The sequence below is a fragment of the Lycorma delicatula genome, chromosome 3 (genome assembly GCF_047948215.1).
Source record: "Lycorma delicatula isolate Av1 chromosome 3, ASM4794821v1, whole genome shotgun sequence".
Lineage (NCBI taxonomy): Eukaryota > Metazoa > Arthropoda > Insecta > Hemiptera > Fulgoridae > Lycorma > Lycorma delicatula.
In genome coordinates this window covers 121,714,841-121,734,675 of record NC_134457.1, presented here as the reverse complement: position 1 = coordinate 121,734,675, position 19,835 = coordinate 121,714,841, and the positions used below count along the sequence as shown (strand labels likewise).

General features: G+C 29.4%; 1 protein-coding gene across 6 annotated transcripts in view; it reads right to left on the bottom strand.

Moving 5' to 3' along the window:
• LOC142321950 (uncharacterized) overlaps positions 1-19,835 on the bottom strand; it is a 520,381-nt gene that overhangs the window by 133,032 nt on the left and 367,514 nt on the right. For all 6 annotated transcript variants that reach the window (XM_075360498.1, XM_075360499.1, XM_075360497.1 and 3 more), the window contains 4 exons: positions 15,672-15,821; positions 11,292-11,395; positions 9,470-9,633; positions 1,290-1,505 (listed from right to left, as the gene is read on the bottom strand). In XM_075360498.1, coding sequence (XP_075216613.1) covers positions 1,290-1,505; positions 9,470-9,633; positions 11,292-11,395; positions 15,672-15,821 — 634 coding nt within the window. The remainder of the gene's footprint in view (positions 1-1,289; positions 1,506-9,469; positions 9,634-11,291; positions 11,396-15,671; positions 15,822-19,835) is intronic.

The window sequence follows — 19,835 nt, the reverse complement described above, 5'->3', positions numbered from 1 at the left end:
TAAAAAATGATTTGCATTTGTATCTGAACAAAATAACAGTTGGCAAAATAGTTTAGTCATTTGTTGTTTCATCCATTTATAATGATTGCTACCATTTGTGATCTTGCTAAGTATCAAGTAAGTGGAATAATCTGATTTTTGGTGATAAAAAACAATTCTGAAGCTGAAATTCACAGGCAAATCTGTGAAGTTTGTGAGCCAATTATTACGAATGACAATAAAGACAGTGGATGTTATTCATTTCAAGAAGGGTGAATGAACATTCATGATGAAGAACGTAGCAGCCATTTTATTATCAGTAATAGTAAATGATGTGACTGAAAATGCTTACAAAAAACTTGTGAAATCCAATGCTTTGTTGTGTCACAACTTTCTCTGATACATCATGATCTTTGATATATGAAGTCTTGACTAAAAAATTGGGCTATAAAAAAAGGCCAACACACTCAAGGAAAAACTTCTTGCTGCAGTGCATGAATTTTTTCAGCTTTATGAAAATGAAGGTGATGAATTGTTTGATCACGTTAATGGAAATGAAACCTGAATTTCTTATTTTAATGTCAGACAAGGCAGCAGTCGATGCAATGCCGGCATTCATCACCTCCTACACTGAAGAAGTTTTAACAAGAATGTCTGGTAAAGAAGCTTATGGCTGCTGTTTCTTATGACAAAAGGTGCATTTTGCACCTTTGAATTTAGTGATCGTAGAGCTACTGTGAATACCATATTTTGAAACATAAAAAATCTCAGAAGAGCTATAATAAAAAGCAAAAGACAAGAGACGCCATCCTGCAGTATTTTTTTTTTGTGTGACAATGCCCAGCCCAGCTGCACATTACAAATCATGATAGTGAGGTAATTGGAAAGATTTTGTTGGTAAATCTTTCATCTTCTACCCTAAGCCTGAACTCAGCTTCCAGCTATTTTATTTTTCTTCACCTTAAACAATGGCTTACATCACATACGTTTGACAATGATGAAAAATTGAAAAATGGCATTAGTGTTTGTTAAGTAACTGGTGGTAAAATTTCTAAAAGAGGGAAAGAAGAAGCTAGTGAAACACTACAAAAAATGTATTGAAGTTGAAAGCAGCTATATAGAAAAGTAGTAAATAAATGTAATCTTTATGCGTAAGTAATAAAACTTATTCACATTTTTTCACTTATTCACAGTTTTGTTTTTATTTCAAAATGAACTATAATACTTTAAAAACATTCCTCGTCTATAAAAATTGGCAGTAAAACAAAAATAACAATACCACTTCAAATTCAATATTTTAAAATTACCACCTGAGGAAAGCCTGGTCGAGGAATGTATACAGAAGGAGATGCAAGTAAACTATGGGCACTTGGTAATACAGGGTTTTCAGGTGGGCGAGGCCCATATCGACGAGGGGAACCTTCATATTCTGCTATAGGAAGTCCTCCAATTACACGTGCTACTTTGCTGTCCACTCTTTCCCTTTCAGGCGATATCGATTCACCATCGGAAACTGATGTAGACACCTGTGAAGAACAAGAAAAATGTAAGAAAACTAGTTTCAAATCTAGTGTATTATACTCTTAATAAAAAGTGGAACGGACATTAAAAAATATTAATTTCAAGTCCAGATGTTCAAAAGATATTGAAATAAATAATATAGTAAATATCTATACTAAATATATAAATTTACAAACAAAAATTGTCTAATAACACGGCCAAGTTAACATCAAAACAAGGAACCATGTTAAATTTATTATTTACTTTACTCTCACCACAAGAGACTCTCAAATTCTGTTTAAATGATTATTTAACTTTTAGACTTTAAACCCATTCTTTATTCAACATTTGTTTTCATTATAAATTTATTTAGTTTAAGTACTTTCATTTTTATTATTTAAATTATCACAGACGTATTTAGTTGCGATTGTACAAGGAGTAAACAGAAATTGAATACAGATTATGAAAATTTTCTGCAACAGAGCAGCTGTCTAAAGCATGTGTACTTATTTCGTTTATTTATTCAGGAGTTACAATAAATCATTATAAAAACAACAATGCAGCTATACATGTTTAGTGGTTTCATAATGTTTAAGGCAGCTAGCTGAGTAGCTATCCAAAAATTAATTACATGTTTTCTCAACACAGAAAGATGCAATTCTGATGATATTCATCATCAGATAAAAGAATCTACAGTGAAAATACCATGGTACTGGAATGGTTAGGAGACAGATCAGAGAGTTTAACAAAGGTTATGGAAAAAAACTTAACTTGTAAAGGGATAAAACATAAACTTATTGTGATCATCAATGATAGACCATTTGAGTCAAGTTTGTGAGATTAGTTAGTTCACAATACTTGAATTTCACATAAATTTCAAACCCCTTTCTCTTTGAAATTGTCAGACTGAACTAGAAATTATTCTTCCACACTAGGCACCAAAGATACTCTCTGAGAACACAAAAACCCAGTAAGCTGATAATGTTTTGATTTTTTTTACACAGTTTTAGCATAAGCAAAGAGCTGGTTTATTTTTTTACACATCTACAGTCCAAGTTGAGCTGGTTACACATGGTTTTGAAATCAAAACAGTAGCTCGTGAAGCTGGAGCCCAAATTATCAATACTAAGCACAAATTCAAGCAGGAAGTTTGTATTTCAATATTATGTGTACTTTTTTTTTGATTGAAAAATATTCATAAGAGTCTGAAATATCATACAAATTGATGGCAGATTAAGGCAATCTAACAAATAATTTCACACCAGTGATTAAAATATACTACTAAATTTTAAATAAATTAAAAATTAATATAATCCACCTTACCAGCACATTGATATGTTCTCTAGATCTTTCGGCTTACTTGGAAGCCATCATCAGGAGTTAAAATTAATGCATTAAAGTCAAAGTTTAAAAAAACTTTGACTAACTAAAAAACTAAATGTTACTTATATACCTAATTCAGTTAGCTTATAGAGTTCAAGTAAACAGAGTGTTCAGGCAGCCAGCTAACAATCATCTCCTGTAAATCCTGATGTATATAAAAGAAACTACACGACATTAAAATTCAGTTACTACATGATATTATATTTTACAAAAATTATACATATATTTTAAATTTAAATAAATTAAAACCTTAAATGATCAATAAATATTTCTTACCATGTTGGGCATGTCTGATAACCCATGACTATTTTATTAATTTATTCAACTGTTTATTGTTATGTAGTTTCCTTGAGTTTTTTAAGAGTTAGGAAATTGTTTATTGTACACTAACAGTAAAAGTTCACTAATATTTTAGATTAAATTTCTATGATAATAAACAAATACCAAATTCACTTCAGTTTTCATCATCTGATTGCAATAAATCCATCGTGCTGTCCATATTAAAAGATACAATGAGAGGCTCAATTTTGTTTTCTATTATATCATCTCAATAATTTGGTTGCAATGGTATTTGTTACATGTTTCATACAGTTTTTCCATTCATGCTGGCCTGCTTTATATATATATATATATATATACATAGCAAGGAATGGCGGGGTGATATGGCGACCAGAACGTCACTAGGCGGGTGTCTTCCCCTATGGGGTTGAGATGGCCTCTTTATAGGTGGCTTTTAAGCATAAATTTTTAACATCAGATATTTTCTAAGTAGTATTTTCTGAAGCTATATAACTTTTGATTTGTCCCCAAATTAACTCAACTGGGTTGAGTTCAAGATGAAAGGGACATAATCAAAGCAAGATTTTACCACTAGATCTTGCTAACTCATTAACTTTATACATATTAAAATTACTTTTAATATGCAAAACCCTTTGCAAAAATTGATCTTAAGTTCATCCTCTTCAAAAATCACTCCTTTTGAACTAGGCCACATCTTGATATCATTTTTTTCCAAGATATGGCTGGAACTTTTTCCTTTTTACATGAATGATAAGGAGCATTGTCTAAGATAATAACTGAATTATCTTCTAGAAAAGGTAACACACTGCTAAACCATTTCTCAAAAGAGGTGCCTCTCTCCATAATAAGCATTCATCTTGTTATCATAAGTCTCCTGTAAGATTAGATTTAGATTTAGATTAGAAAATCCAGAGATCACCATTGACAAACCCGGTATCACTGTCGATATGCGTAATTATGAGACACCTACCTGTACCTGATGGAGACTTATTCCGGTTGATAACCCCATAGAAAGGCTTCTTTTGGCGAATTCACAGCTTTATCTTTCCAAACAAAATGTTTTGTGTGACTTTCGCTGACCCAAGTTTCATCCATAAAATATATTCAACAGTCTTCTTGCCTCATTTTCTTTATCGCAGTGAGAAAATGTCTTCACCATATAATGATGACATAATCTCTGTCAATTACAGCACTCTCCCAGCCCCATTTTACGTATTTAAAATTCATATTTTTTAACAATTTATAAAAAGTTGTTCTTCAGAAATTGAATTGATCATTATTATTGTTTACAATTCGTAACACTTTGAGTATTACAGGCAGTTCGTTTCAAAAATAAAATTCATGTACTTTTTACAAATCACACTTTTCAAAACCATCAACATTTTCTTCAATTGACATCAGGGTTTTGTTTTCTTAGGAGACCATAAGTCATTACTAGATTTATATTTGTAAATCACATTATACACTAAAGCAGCACTCCACTTATGTTAAAAGTTTTATAAATGACATTTGAAATCAACATTGTTGGATTACTTTGTAATTCACTTTTGTAAGCATTTAAAATGATGTGTTTTCGGCACCACTTAAGGGCTTTTTTTCCATGGGGATACCAATAATCATGCACTATTCAGCTGAATATGTATCAGATACTGGTGTCAAAGTAATGGTAACTCAAATCGTACAGGCACAAATTTAGGAATACACTACACTCACATTTCAGTAAACTTAAAAAAATTGCATTATATTAGCTTTAAATAACATTAGAGTATATAAATAAGTAACAGAAACACAAAAATTGAGCATGACAATAAAAGAATGATCATATGAAAAGATCAAGGGTTTTAATACAACTGAGAAGAAATAAAACATATCATTACATGACTACTATAAGACTACTTATAGTGTTGTATACAGATTTGGCCATGTTATGAATCAGTACTGATACAAGGGATGTGGCTCAACAAAATCATGATGAACTCACTCACACAAATGCAACATTTGTTTATTTTCACTCTACAAGCTCTATCTGAATACATATAAATCTTAGTGAATTTCAATTATTATACATGGAATTTTTTTTTTAATATTATACTGTACACAGAAATTATATTATATTATTATTATACATAATAATCTACAAACAGAACTGTAAACTGTACAAATTGTATTAAGGCTGTGGCGAAAAGGCTGAAGATAACGAAAAAGTTGGGTATCCTAACACATCAACAACCATTATTTTTATTGATGAAAATATCTACAAAATAAAGCATATTGTGATCAATAATCATTGAATCACTATTAGAGAAGTTACTGAAGAGATGGGAATTTCTTAAGAGAAACAATTTTGACTAGCATTGTGGATTTCAAAAATGAGTAAAATGCAAAATTTTTTCAAAACTGTAGAATTTTCAACAGAAGTAACATCACAGAACAATTGTTACCTGACTTCGCTGACAACTCAAATTACTCAAATGTAATGTGACAGAACATGGGTGTATGGTTATGATACTGAATGAAGGCCCTATCATTCCAATGGAAGCTTTTTGAAGAAACAAATACCAAAAAATGCTAGCCAAGTTCAACTGAATGTTAAGGTTCTCCTTACTATTTTTTTCAATTGGAATGTTGTGAACTATTATAAATTCTTACAATAAGATCATGCGGTCCAGAAACAATATTACTCAGCAACTTTACACCATTTACATGAGGCAATCCAAAGAAAACAAACCACAAAATGTGGTGATTCCTGGATTTTGCACCATAATAACACTCCAGTTCATATTTTACTGTTAATTTGGTATTGTTTCACCAAACATAACACCATACTGATTTTCAGGCTTTGTATTATCCAGACAACTATTCCACTGATTAAAAGGACATTAGAAAGACAACAAACAGTTTGTGATGATAGATGAAATAAGGAAAAATTACTAAGTGAACTTAAGACTACCCAAAAAATGCTTTCCATATATGAGGTCTGTAAATAAAGTAATGTGACTAGTTCACAAAAATATTTTATTTACAATCCAATTATACATGGACTCACCTTCGAAATAGTTCCCTTGGGAAGCCACGCAACACTTCAAATGGTTTTCCCACTCTTCACAGCAGTGTTGGAATTCAGAAACTGGAATATCCTTCAGATGGTTGGTTACATTCTTTTTTTATGTTTCCAACTGTCCTAAAATAGTGTCCTTTGAGGTTTTTTTTTGTCGGGAACAGGAAAAAGTCGCAGGACTCAAGTCAGGTGAATATGGTGATTGAGGAACTACAGGAATGTTTTTCTTTACCAAAAACTCATTAACTGAGAGTGCACTGTTACAAGATACATTGTCATGATACAGCATCCAGTTGTCTTTGATGGCTGGTCTCCTGCAGGCAACTCTGTTTCGTAGTCTTTCAAGAATTTCTCAGCAAACATATTGATTTACTTACAGCCTGTTCTGTAGGCAAAAACTACTTTGGACAATGCCAGTACTATCAAAGAAACAAATTAGTATAGTTTTGATTTGCTCATTTTTGCAGGACATGGTGAGTTTGAAGTGTGCCACTCCTTGCTTTGGTGTTTTGTTTCTGGGTCATACTCAAATATCCAAGATTCATCACCAATAATAACATTTTTTAGAAAATCAGGATTAGCTTCAATTCGCCCTAGAAGATCACAGCACACTTCCATCCTGCTGTTTTTTCTGTTCAACTGAAGTTTTTTGGACCAATTCTGCACAAACTTTTTCTATGTCCAATTCATTTGTCAAAATTTAATGGACTGTGGTACAGTTCAAATTCAATTGTTTTGCAATCATTCTGACAGTCAATCATCGGTTGTACCGTATGAAATCTCTGATTCCTCAACATTGTCATTACTTTTTGATGTTAACAGTCTTCCAGAGCATGGATCGTTTGCAACCGATTCCCGGCCATCTGAATATGCTTTAAACCACCTAAAAACTTGGGCTTGTGACAAAGCATCATCTCCATATGCCTTTTTCAATTCTGAAAAAGTTTCAGTAGCATTCTCACAGAGTTTAACACAAAACTTGATTGACAATGTTGCTCATAATTAGTATCACTAATTTTTGTAAGGCACAACAAAAACTCGCTTCACAAAAAGTTTGTTTACGTCTTACATTGCAACAATAGACTAAAAATATTAATACCTAACGTAAATCAGCTGTTCATAATACCATATGTTTACTAGTAACTTTAGTGTTGCCACTTTGGCTGCCAAACAAAACTAGTATCATTACTTTATTTACAGACCTCGTATGTTTTGAGGATTGAAAGAACACTGGTATAAGTGTGTCACATTTCTGGAGATTACTTTAAAGGGAACAATATCAATACAGAAGAATAAGAAAACTGTTTTTGATAAAAAATTAAAATTTTCATTATTTTTATCATAGCTCATATATACTGACAAATAAAGATGAATTACATAAGCATGCAGATTTAGAAATGAAATTTTTTGATAAAGATAATTAAAGGTAAAGTTGTTTCATTTCATGTTAAGTATAAAATATGGTAAGAGATCTTGTATTTGCCACTATAGGAGATAAATACATGCTACATCGCTGTGAAGTAACTGTACACTTTTCTAACAGATAGCTGAGAACATAGTTCAGAGTAATAAAGTACTTCCTCTCTTTACTGATAACCAAAATAGTTTTTATCTCTAAAAAGAGCTGCTATGCTGATATTGAAACTGACAAAAAAATGTTTTAAAATTTTTATACACATTAAATACTTGTAAACAATACTTGTTTAATAGTTTCTCTATATAATGATATAGAACACTAAAATTTTAAAAAAAGCTTTAAATAAATAAAACAAATAAAACTTCTTTTTTGGCACTTTTGTGACATTAAATTAGAATAATAATTTTATATCTATACATGCATAATATCAACATTGGTCAAAATGAATTAAGTTCAAATGTGTGATATACATTGTGTTTGATGGAAACTAATTAAGAAACTATATTTACAACATTGACAGCAAAATATAATGAAATAAAAGAGTAGTTTGTCTAGATAACTGAGCTCTATAGTTCACTTAAAATGAATGTATAGGTTGTCTACAATCTTGTACAGGATCTGAAGAAAAGAAGTTATATGTAAGATATAAAAAATCATTTTTGATTATAAATTTAATTTTTTCCAGAATTAAACCACAACAAACATACTGAAAGACAGCAAGGATCAAAAATGATCAAAAGTGAGCTAATGCATATTGTGGGAAAACAGAAGCTAAACTGAATATGAATGAAATGCTAAAAGGCTACAGTAAATCAATCAGTACATAACCGAAGAGAATATTAAAACTACAAGATAAAATTCAGTGAAGGATGCCTATAAAAATTCTCATGGGAGAACAGAGGCAACAGATGCTACTGCAGTTATTGAAGGAAACAGTTATAAATAAAGTTGAATTATTTTGAATGTTTGTAATTTAACAGATACAGGCAAAACATGTTAATCAGCAATCTAGATTAGAAGATCGGATATAGCTAATGATCATTCACAAAACTGGGATAAAGATGATTTTATGCACTTTTCCCCATGTGATAATTTTTTTTCCTAGGGACAGAGCAACTATCAAAATAATAGAATCAAGACAGGCTTAACATTTCAGACAATGAACATCAGTAACAATTTTCTAAGAATCCCGACTGTATCAGAATATTCATTTGTTCTGCAGCAAAGAACATGATTTGTATAATAAATAAGAATGAGAAATATTTCAGAAGTGTTATTTTGTAAGAAAACATAATTCCATTTTTATAAGAATCCAGACATCAGTTCAAAAGAGTTTTATTTTCTCAATAAAAAAAGTATTATGCTATAGGGTCATTTAAATGCAGGAAATAGGGGTATTGATTATTTTTAAAAAAAAGATGGATGAATTTTCTGACCTGATTGTAGCTGAGCACTTTGGACATCTCTAGATCACTTTTGTTTACTGGTAATTTTGGATCTGACAACTGCTGCTGTTCTTTAACTACTTGGTAATATAGGACATTTCACAGCCAATTTTCATGACATGTAATATAATATGCACTCTTTCTAAGCGTTATTACATTTTTATACAAAAACATTTCTCTAAGCCAAAGGTGAGCAATAATTGTGCTAATAATAATAAATTATAAATATATATATGTACAAACTGCAAGTAAATATAATAGCTGTATTATCAGTTTTATTAACGGTTCCTTAGAAAAAAATTGTGTGCATCCTGTACAAAAAATCTTATTGAAGATTAACTTAACTCATGCTGCACATTAATGACAATTGGTTTAAGCTAACTATACCTTAAAGAAGTGTGCAGGAGGTGGAGCGCTACAATGATAGCTGCCAGCTGGGGGACTTGGAGTGCTTCCACCAGAAGAAGTTGTCCCACCAGTGGGACCTCTACCTCTACCTCTACCTGACCAGTTTTCTTCAATGTCATCAAAAACAACTGAGCCACCAGAAACTGAAACATATATATACAATTAAATCTTGGATTTTATTTCATTCATTTTTTTCAGGTTATTTTCTACGTTTAGCTACATCCATCTCTCTGTCCTTCTGTAGAAATGTCTTCAGCAAAACAAGATTTTCATAAATTTTTTTACATCCGAGTATAAATAACATCAGGCATCATAACATTAAGTAGAACTAACTTTTCCTATTCATTCTACTACTTAAAAAGGTGTTGCAGAAAAATAATCAACTTTATGAAACAATAAAACACGAACTAATAATGCATTCAAAATTATGAGAGATAGTTAAAGAGAATTTAGAATTAAAAAAAAAAATATAAAAATATAAGCACTGTTTGCAGCAGTTAATTTAAATATACCAATCAACATTGGGATATTATTAAACACATTTAATTTACGGCAATAAAATACCTACAAATTAAATTCATGGCCATCTTTTTATATTTAACAGTTTGATTAAATAAAAGCTGTATTTTATTTCCTCTTTAAAAGAAAATAATATATCTCATAACATAACAATAAAGTTAAGTTAGTCTGAAATAATAGTCAAAACTATAAAAAAATGTTTATTAAATTTTAAGCAACAGGAACCAGTATTGACTTTTATTACTTAAGCAAAAGATTTAACTTTATAATTAAAGATTTAACTTTAAGATTCTAACTGACCTCTTTGAGCTCTTACACACTATCATCACTACGACCTGAATCTTTACTGAAAGAAAAGAGAAATCCTTAAAATTCCATAATTAGTGTGACAAATGACACACTAAGTTAAAATATACACAAATATTTTACAGAACAAAAACATTATAGCAAATAAAAAGAATGATGCATTACAAAATTATTGCAATTGATATTAAAATGTGCTGTAAACGCCAAAATGAAATTGTCCAAAATGTAAACCAACACAAAATTGGCAAATCAGCAATACATAATAACTACAAAGAAATAACACAAAAAGACTAAAAAGGATCAGAAAAACAACATCCAAAAGTAATTTTAAAGATACATTTTTAAAAATTTTAATTTACAAACTTCATGTTTTATTTAAAACAAATCTTAAATTAAAAACAAAAACATATTTATAGTATGTGAACAGTAAGTGATCCTCAAGTAAGTATAAGGTTATTATTACAAAGTGGTGCTTTGTAATAATAAAATTAAAGTAGTATTACAAGTGGTGCTTGGCACAGAGCCATCAATTAAGGTTTATATTTCTATTAGTCCGTAATTGTTGGTGGAAGCCATAACAAGGAGCCCACATTGATGAATTTTATAAATAATAAACTTAATATTAAACACAATAATGCATATAAACTAAAAAATCCAGAAATCATCATGAAATGTACATCTATATAAAAGTTCATGCAAAAAAAATTAGATATCAATATGATCTATGAAATCCAGTATTTGACAATTCTCTTGAAAACTTTTACCCAACTTATGATACAAGATCAAATTAAGCAGAAAAAAATGCAGATAGGTTTAATAATGAGTCAACATACACATTACCAGTGATTAATTAAATTAACTTATTTTATTTAATCAATGATAATCGTTTGTAATAATGAAATATTTTATGTTTAAAAATGTCAGATTTTGTTGAGAAATCGAGAACAAATATCTACACAAGCAAAATAAAACTCACCTTTTGTTGATGGTACTCTGGAATGTTTAACAGAATGTACTTCAGTGGAAAATACTGTTTCAGTAACCTCATGTGATCCTGGATTCTTTTTTGATTCACTTGTCCTACAAAAATATAATTAAAAAAAAACAAAACATCAGCACCACTTTATTATAGCAAACTAGAAATTATATATGTACATAATACACAGGAAAGTTACTAATACTTCAAACAGTGTAAAAATTTTAAAAAGTAATTAAAAAGATGATGTGATCTTGAGAGCATGATCCTTCAATTTATCCAAAATTTAAAAGTTTGTTTCATAGTTTAGATTATTTGAATTCTAAAAAATAAATCTTGACTTTCTTATTAAAATCACTGTGGGCACTTTGTGAAATTACACAAACAATCTTTACATGAAGTGAAAATGGGAGTCTGGGTCAGTATGAGTAGAATGCGCATTGTGGATCCAATCTTTTTTGAAAATAAGAGATTGTTATTGTGCTGTTTTAAAAACTTCATTAGTCAGTTAACAGGAATGGAAATCAATCATGGTTGAGTCCAAGATGGCTCCACAGTGAATACAGCTAAAAAGTCAATAACCTTTGTACTTAATGTCTTTGGTGAACAAATCATTTCAAGAGATTTGTGGCCTGGATGATCACCCGAACTGACTCCCTGATGTTACTTTCTTTGGGGAGCAGCAAAACACAGTGTATCACAACAAACCATGCATAACTGATGAACTAAAAATCACAATAATGGATACGTACAAGAAATTCCAGTATATCAGCTAGTTAAACCATTTGAAAACAAATTGAAACATGTGCAGTGTTGTATTGATGTTGGAGGAGGTCATTTTCCACACCTTTTATAAATGATTAAAGTTATTGTACATCCAGTTCTATAAAATAATGAAATAAAAATAAAAGTAATAATTAAGAAAGTTTCATCATTACAATTCCACAATTCCAGTGCACAGCCACTTTTTGACAATGTATTTATATTATATGAATTTAGGGCCACTGAAACAAATAATTTAGGGTTTCTAGGCATTAATGAAGGTGACAATCACTCAAATTAAGAACTGGTTATTACTTCTGAAACCACTTAAGGTTATTTACCATACAATAGTATATAAGTTACATAATTAGTATATGCAGTAAATGTGCTGAAAAATTAACTTGTGAAAGAAAGTTCTTGGAAAATAACTAAAAAATAAGATTTCTGACTAAAAAGTGTTGTTCCCGCTAGCATGTCATCACAGTCATTCTACTATAAACTATAATTTGCTTTTTACGTGCTCAAATATTCAGAAATTTTAGATGAGAAACCATAAACATACACTTTGTAAAATATGTATCTCACTTTCTGATTTTCCTGGTTATAAATGTTCAATCTGATTTAAAAACAAATGTCTATTTTTCATAAATCTTTATTTTTTATATTTCAACTATGTAAATCAAATATCATACAATCAGAATTGAATTAGTATATTATTATTTAATAACAGTTATTAACAAACAATGATCTGAATAGTAAGATAACCAACCTCCCAAGCTTTTATTAACAAAAAAAATCCTCTCAAAAATAAATAAACCTGTCAATACACAACATTAGTGCCGCTTCTAGGATAAAGTTTGTAGAAAATTAAAAACCAACTTACTAAATTTGCAACCAACTTCACAGCTGAAATTTTACTAAAAAGTATTTTATTTTTTTACTTCTTATTATAGTTTTATTAATTCAGTTTTACTGTTTTTACCTACTTTATTTTAATTTATTTTTCTTTACCACAAACATTATTTTTTTACACCGAAATTCTTTTTTATTTATTTACCCTAGCAACTACAATCCAATACCCAATTAGTTACTTTAAGGAATTTTAATAAGAGATGAATTTTACAGCATATGAATGGCATGCCTAGATTTTCAACCTAGAATCTTTCAGATGAAAGGAAAAGATGCTACCACATTGAGGTCTTGGTAAAATGCTTGCATGAAAATACTTTAAATATCAGAATGTCCATCACTGTTCTAGAACAATCTAATACTAAACAATGATAAAAAAAAGAAAAATATTTTCTTTCATCAACAAAGAAAATGACATTTTTCATTTAAAAAAATTGCCAACTTGAGCTATCCGAAAAAGCTCAAGGGATCCCACTGGAGGAAGTTTTTCAAAGTAAAAATAAAAAAGGATCACCAGAATCTACACAAGTGGTGGGGGTTTTCTCTGTTTTTTAAGTCAGTTAATACACAGTTATAAGTTTAGCAAATAACATTAATGAGTGTATCAACAAAATAAATCAAAAACTATAAAACTTTACTTGAATAGACAATCTGGATGAATTTTAACTAAATTATTTTATATTCTTTAGAAGGAAAAACTTTAAATCATACTGAAAAAAAGTACAGAAAAAGACTACATTTAATAAATGTATTACTAATTTTACAATATGTTTCCAGAGTAGTAAATATGTTGTAACATTTGGTCAAAATTTCATGCAAACAGTAATAAAAAAAATTATAAACTTAACAAATAATTTAATAATTTAAAAAAATCTGATGTGGACATCACATGACTTCCTTGTACACCTATTAAATGACATATAACATTTTTTTTTTTTTAAATGAAAAGTACATAAAATTTTATTTCATTAATAACTTCTGATATTTTTTCATATATTTTTTTTATTGTTATTACTGAATTATTATTTATTGTAAATTTTTTTTTACAATCAGAAGTTAATAATTATTAAAAAACCAATATATTTAAATTAAAAAAAAAGGAGATGAAGATGATTTGAACTGATATGCCTTCCCCTTGTAAGATCCAAATATTTCATAAATTAAAATTTTATTTGGCTATAACTCTGGAACCAATAAAATACGTACTACTTATGATATATCGTTGAAAAGCTCTCAATGAGGGCTTATTACTGCAGTTAAGCAAAATTCTGAAATCCAATTTTTTTTTATTTTGGGTTTTTTTGGACACTATTGGTCCAGACGATTACAATCAAAAGGGGAGGCACACAACTAGATGTTACAACAGTCCTAATCCAAAATTTCAGCATCCTACAGCTAATCATTTTTGAGTTATGCGACATTAGACGTACATCTGTATGTACAGATATCATGCTGAAACTAATCAAAATGGATATTTCCATTGAAATCACAAAAGCGAAATTTTTCACTATCAGAATAGTTTATTTACTTCATACAAAGAAGTAAAAAACACACAAATATGATGCAATTTAAAATAAAATTTAATTTTGTCAAAATATTTTTGTTTAGTACTTAGAGAAAAGCAGCAGTCTATAATTTAAAATGAAATAAAATCAAGATAGAACAAATTATATTTTTTGAAAATACTAATTTGCAAATTTTTTTAGATTTCGAATTTTAAATGAATAAGAAGGTATTTCTGTGTAATGTTTAGTATGTGACAATCAGAAGAAAAAATTGTTTAATTATGAAATATTAGACTAGTTAATAAATGAAAGTTACGCCTTATCACTTCCCAGAATAGAAAATACCACTAATAATAAAATATGGCTGTTTGCATGTTCTTTATAATAAAACTTATTCTTACTATAAATGTGTGTTAACCCAGTTTAGTAAAAATTAACTGCAATATTTTATTTTATTATTTTTTTTGTGAATCTCAAATCCCTAATTAACTATTTGTACAATCTCTTTTAATAAGACTACATTATTCCGTAATTAACAGTGACAATCTGAAGAAAAAATTGTTTAATTATGAAATATTAGACTAGTTAATAAATGAAAGTTACGCCTTATCACTTCCCAGAATAGAAAATACCACTAATAATAAAATATGGCTGTTTGCATGTTCTTTATAATAAAACTTATTCTTACTATAAATGTGTGTTAACCCAGTTTAGTAAAAATTAACTGCAATATTTTATTTTATTATTTTTTTTGTGAATCTCAAATCCCTAATTAACTATTTGTACAATCTCTTTTAATAAGACTACATTATTCCGTAATTAACAGTGACAATCTGAAGAAAAAATTGTTTAATTATGAAATATTAGACTAGTTAATAAATGAAAGTTACGCCTTATCACTTCCCAGAATAGAAAATACCACTAATAATAAAATATGGCTGTTTGCATGTTCTTTATAATAAAACTTATTCTTACTATAAATGTGTGTTAACCCAGTTTAGTAAAAATTAACTGCAATATTTTATTTTATTATTTTTTTTGTGAATCTCAAATCCCTAATTAACTATTTGTACAATCTCTTTTAATAAGACCACATTATTCCGTAATTAAAAAAAATTTAACATTTTTAATCATGAACAAAAATAAAGTAATTTATATTATACGTTCACTGTTAAAAATAATAATGAATAAAAGTATTTTTTACCTAGTTCTTAATTCCCAAATTCCTCCAGGCATTTCAGGAGATTTTCCCCTACGTGAAGCAGAATTCATTTTATCTTCAGATCTAGATTTCCTCAGTGCCTTACTGCGACTCTGACAGAACACTTCACGACCACCTGCTATCTCTATTATTCTACAACAATACATATAACAGATTACATAATTATCTGCATCAAATCTCTTATTACGTGTATCGCTAAGATTATGTGATGCTAACAGATTTTATACTTCAGCTTAATAATACAAACTGTTTATGTGCATGAATAAATGCAAACATAATTTATTTATTGATCAGTTTATTAATCAGCCATATACTAAGATAAATTTTCAGAAGATTGTGCACTATTTTTAATTCCTATCTTTCAACACCTATAAATAAAAAATCATTGTTATTTATCAATTTTAGTCAATTTGTAACAAAATTTTTAAGCATCTTAATCCTTCATCTCACAGGACAAATAAATATACAAGATAACTAACTATATTCCTAACAATCTGAGGATTGAGGATTGTTGAGGTTTCTATAATTCTGCAACACCTGGGAAATTTCTGGAATCGCAACATGAAAAAATGAAATATGTTGAAGTAAAAACATATAAAGAAATGGCTGAAACCAGATTGAATAAACTGGTTCCAGAAGGAATCTGCTTAAAAGAAAAATAACTATATTTTTCATAAGTAGACTACACCAAACAAAAATAAAATTTACCTTAATAGAATTTATCACAAAATGTTACTAATTTAATTAAGAAGATGTTATAATGATACAATCAACCATTATGACCGGTAAATATCAAAGTAAGAATATACCATCTAAAATAGAATAACCATTTGTTTTTCTACTATATAATGGTCTTTTGATCATTATATAATGAAAATTCTGATTTCTTGACCTTTTTCAGATGGCTTTCGAAATGAGTATTTTTCAGTTTGAGTAGATAATTCCATACAATACAGAATTTGAAAAATGCACAGAAGTGTTCCATTTTGCTCAGGAAGCTAGGACTTATTCTAATGTAGTCTTTAATTTTTGAATAAGTAACATATGGTTTGCTGCTCAAAGCAAAATCATTAATCAGAAACATGTTACTCCTATACAGAGTAAAAATGCCCCTATCCACTGCTCCCCTATCCACTGCAATGGTAGGTGAGAGAGGTAAATGAAATGGATTTCAATAGGAACTTGAATATAAATTTGTTAAGACTCTGTAACACCTCTTCCTTTTGTTTGATCCTTATCCTTGACCACTTCTTTCCAAGTTTAGGTTCTGAAAGTCTGTACTAGTCCCTCCTCATCTGTGCTGAGGGTGAGGGAATCCTAACAGTGCATTCCTAAATAAATCTTCATGTACACTTCCTCAGGAACTATTTTGAAGTTGGAAGTTGCACAGTAAGTTACCAAAACTGCAGTGTATTTAGGGGCTTACTTCAGGGTTTAGGATTTAGATTAGAGTTTAGGGGATTTACATACTAAATGTTAAAGGCTTTACACAGGCTAAATTTAGAGCAGTAACCATTAGCCTGTTAGCTTTAAAAACGACATAATGAGCATGTTTCTACCTCACACTTCATCATACTTCAACTCTCATGGGTACTGATGCTTTAATCTACTTGGAGTAGAACAAAACAGATAGATTTAATTTTTGTGACACTGAAACTGCTGCTCTAAATAACAGTAAAAACTGTGAATCGGGAAGAAAACTTTATCAGTCTGTTAGCTTCACAAATTATAAATTGAGCATGTCCCAATACCCACTTCACCTCACGTAGTTACTGGCACCATCAATTTTATAATAAATTAGATTTTTTAGAATTATAACTGTTCAAAATAGTGGAGGAAACCCTTGAGAAAGCATATATGCTGAATATATATATAGGTGACGGAGTGTGCCACTCTTTGCTTTGCTGTTTTGTTTCAGGATCGTACTCAAATATCCAGGATTCATCACACGATTGAAGAATTCTTGGTCATTATCAATCCTCTCAAGAAGATCAACGCACACGTTTCTTCGATTGTCCTTCTGTTCCGTTGTGAGGTTTTTCAGCACCAATTTCGCACAAATCTTTCGCATGTCTAAATCGTCTGTCAAAATTTCATAACGGTGAAAGTGTTTAAATTCAACTGTTCACTCATCATCCTCACTGTTAAATGATGGTCTGATCTCACAAGAATCCTCACACGCTCAACATTTTTATCAGATTTTGAAGTTGAAGGTCTCCCTGAGCAAGGTTGATCTTCAACGTGATCTCGGCCTTCCAAAAATGATTTGTGCCAGTGAAAAACTTGTCTCTTGATAAGCAATGTTCTCCATAGGTCTGTTTCAACTTTTCAAAGGTCACACTCACGGATTCCCCAAGTTTAACACAAAACTTGATTGCACAACGTTGCTCTAAATTCCGATGCTCCATTTTCGTAACACAGAACAAAAACACAACTTTACTGATGGCACTGTCAAAAATAATGTGTTGGCTGAACAGAATTGAAACTCGTACTGAGCATGTAAAAGGGATGAAAACAAACTGGTCTATCACAGACCGGTAGACACAGCATAGCCAGATCGCTCACAGTATTAACAACCTCATTACTTTTCTCACACACCTCGTATATTTTCAGCATGTAATTAAAGCACGCAATTTAAAATTCAATAATAATTAAATGAAAACTGAATGAATAAATTTAATTCATTAACTCTTATAATATATTTGTTCTTGGCTGAAATATGTAACTTCTGTAGATAAATCCACCCGCCAGTTCTGTTGTTCAAACTTGTGCATTCTGAATTAATGAATTATATTTGGATTAGATAGTAATATTTTAATTTATTAACCGACACAATCCACGTACATTTATATCTAAACATTTTAATAGTATATAATTTTGATTTTACACCTAATGGATTATTGCATCTGGGACTCAATTCCACATTTTAGTTGCAGTAACACTCTTCTAATTCCATCTGACGTTGATGCAAAATGAAACTATCACACAAAGACTGAACTTTTATTTACTAAAATATTTACCGCAACTAGATACAAACATATATTAATTTTTCGACTTGTTGGTCTTAGATAATAAAGTGTATGATTTTAATTAATTGGTTCATGTTTAATACTACACTTTTATTTACTGGAACCAATGATAAAAGATAAATATACATTTCAAAAAGTAAAGTATTAAATATGCATTAGACTGATCACAATAAAAGTTATTTACTCAAATGAGTTTATAAATTTAAACTATTATAACATTAAATAATTAATTTACTCTGGCAATCCTTTAGGCAGATGGTTTTTTGTCAACACTTAGTTGACTGGTTTAATGCTATTCTACTATTTTTTCTGTTCTGTGTTAATCTTATTACATTTACAAAACTCAATTCCTCATATATATGTTCCATATATTCTAATCTTTGTCTTCCTCCACAACTTTTAATACTATACATCCTGCTACTACCAAATTAAATATAATACTGTATGTCTTATATAAGTTCTTCTTCTTCTTACTTGTGTCAGTCTACTTTTGAAATCTGTTTTATTTTGTCAATGCTTTATAATGTTGCTATCAAAATAACAGAATTCTTCCAATTTTGGTTTATCTGCATTTTTTCCTTAACATCCAATTCCTCTACACCCATCTTTCTGTCATATTTCATTACCTTTATTTTATTCTTTTTTAAACTAAATTTCTTTTCTAGCAACATTGTTGTCGTTTAATATTTCTTTTAACTCATTTCTAGTTTCTACATAACTTTAGTAACATTCAATAATCATAACATCTGATAAAAACTACTCAGTTAAACCATGTTGTGTAGATGATGCAAACAAAAGGTACTATGTTAATATCCAGAATAGAACCAAAAAAAATAATTAAATTCATTAGAAGAGTAATACACTACTTGTGGAAAATTACTAAGAACAAAGAGATATGAAAATAAAATTAACAAAAATAAATGGTCTACATAGACCCACCTACAAAAACTATTCATTTTTGTACGATCAGTTTATATAATAGATGACACAAGAACAAGCACTGTAAAACAGCAGATAAATTGTTAATAAATATACATAAAAAAAATAAAATAATATCAGAAAAATAAAGATAACAAAGAAAAAAACAACATAACATGGTTTGATGAATTTTTTAAAA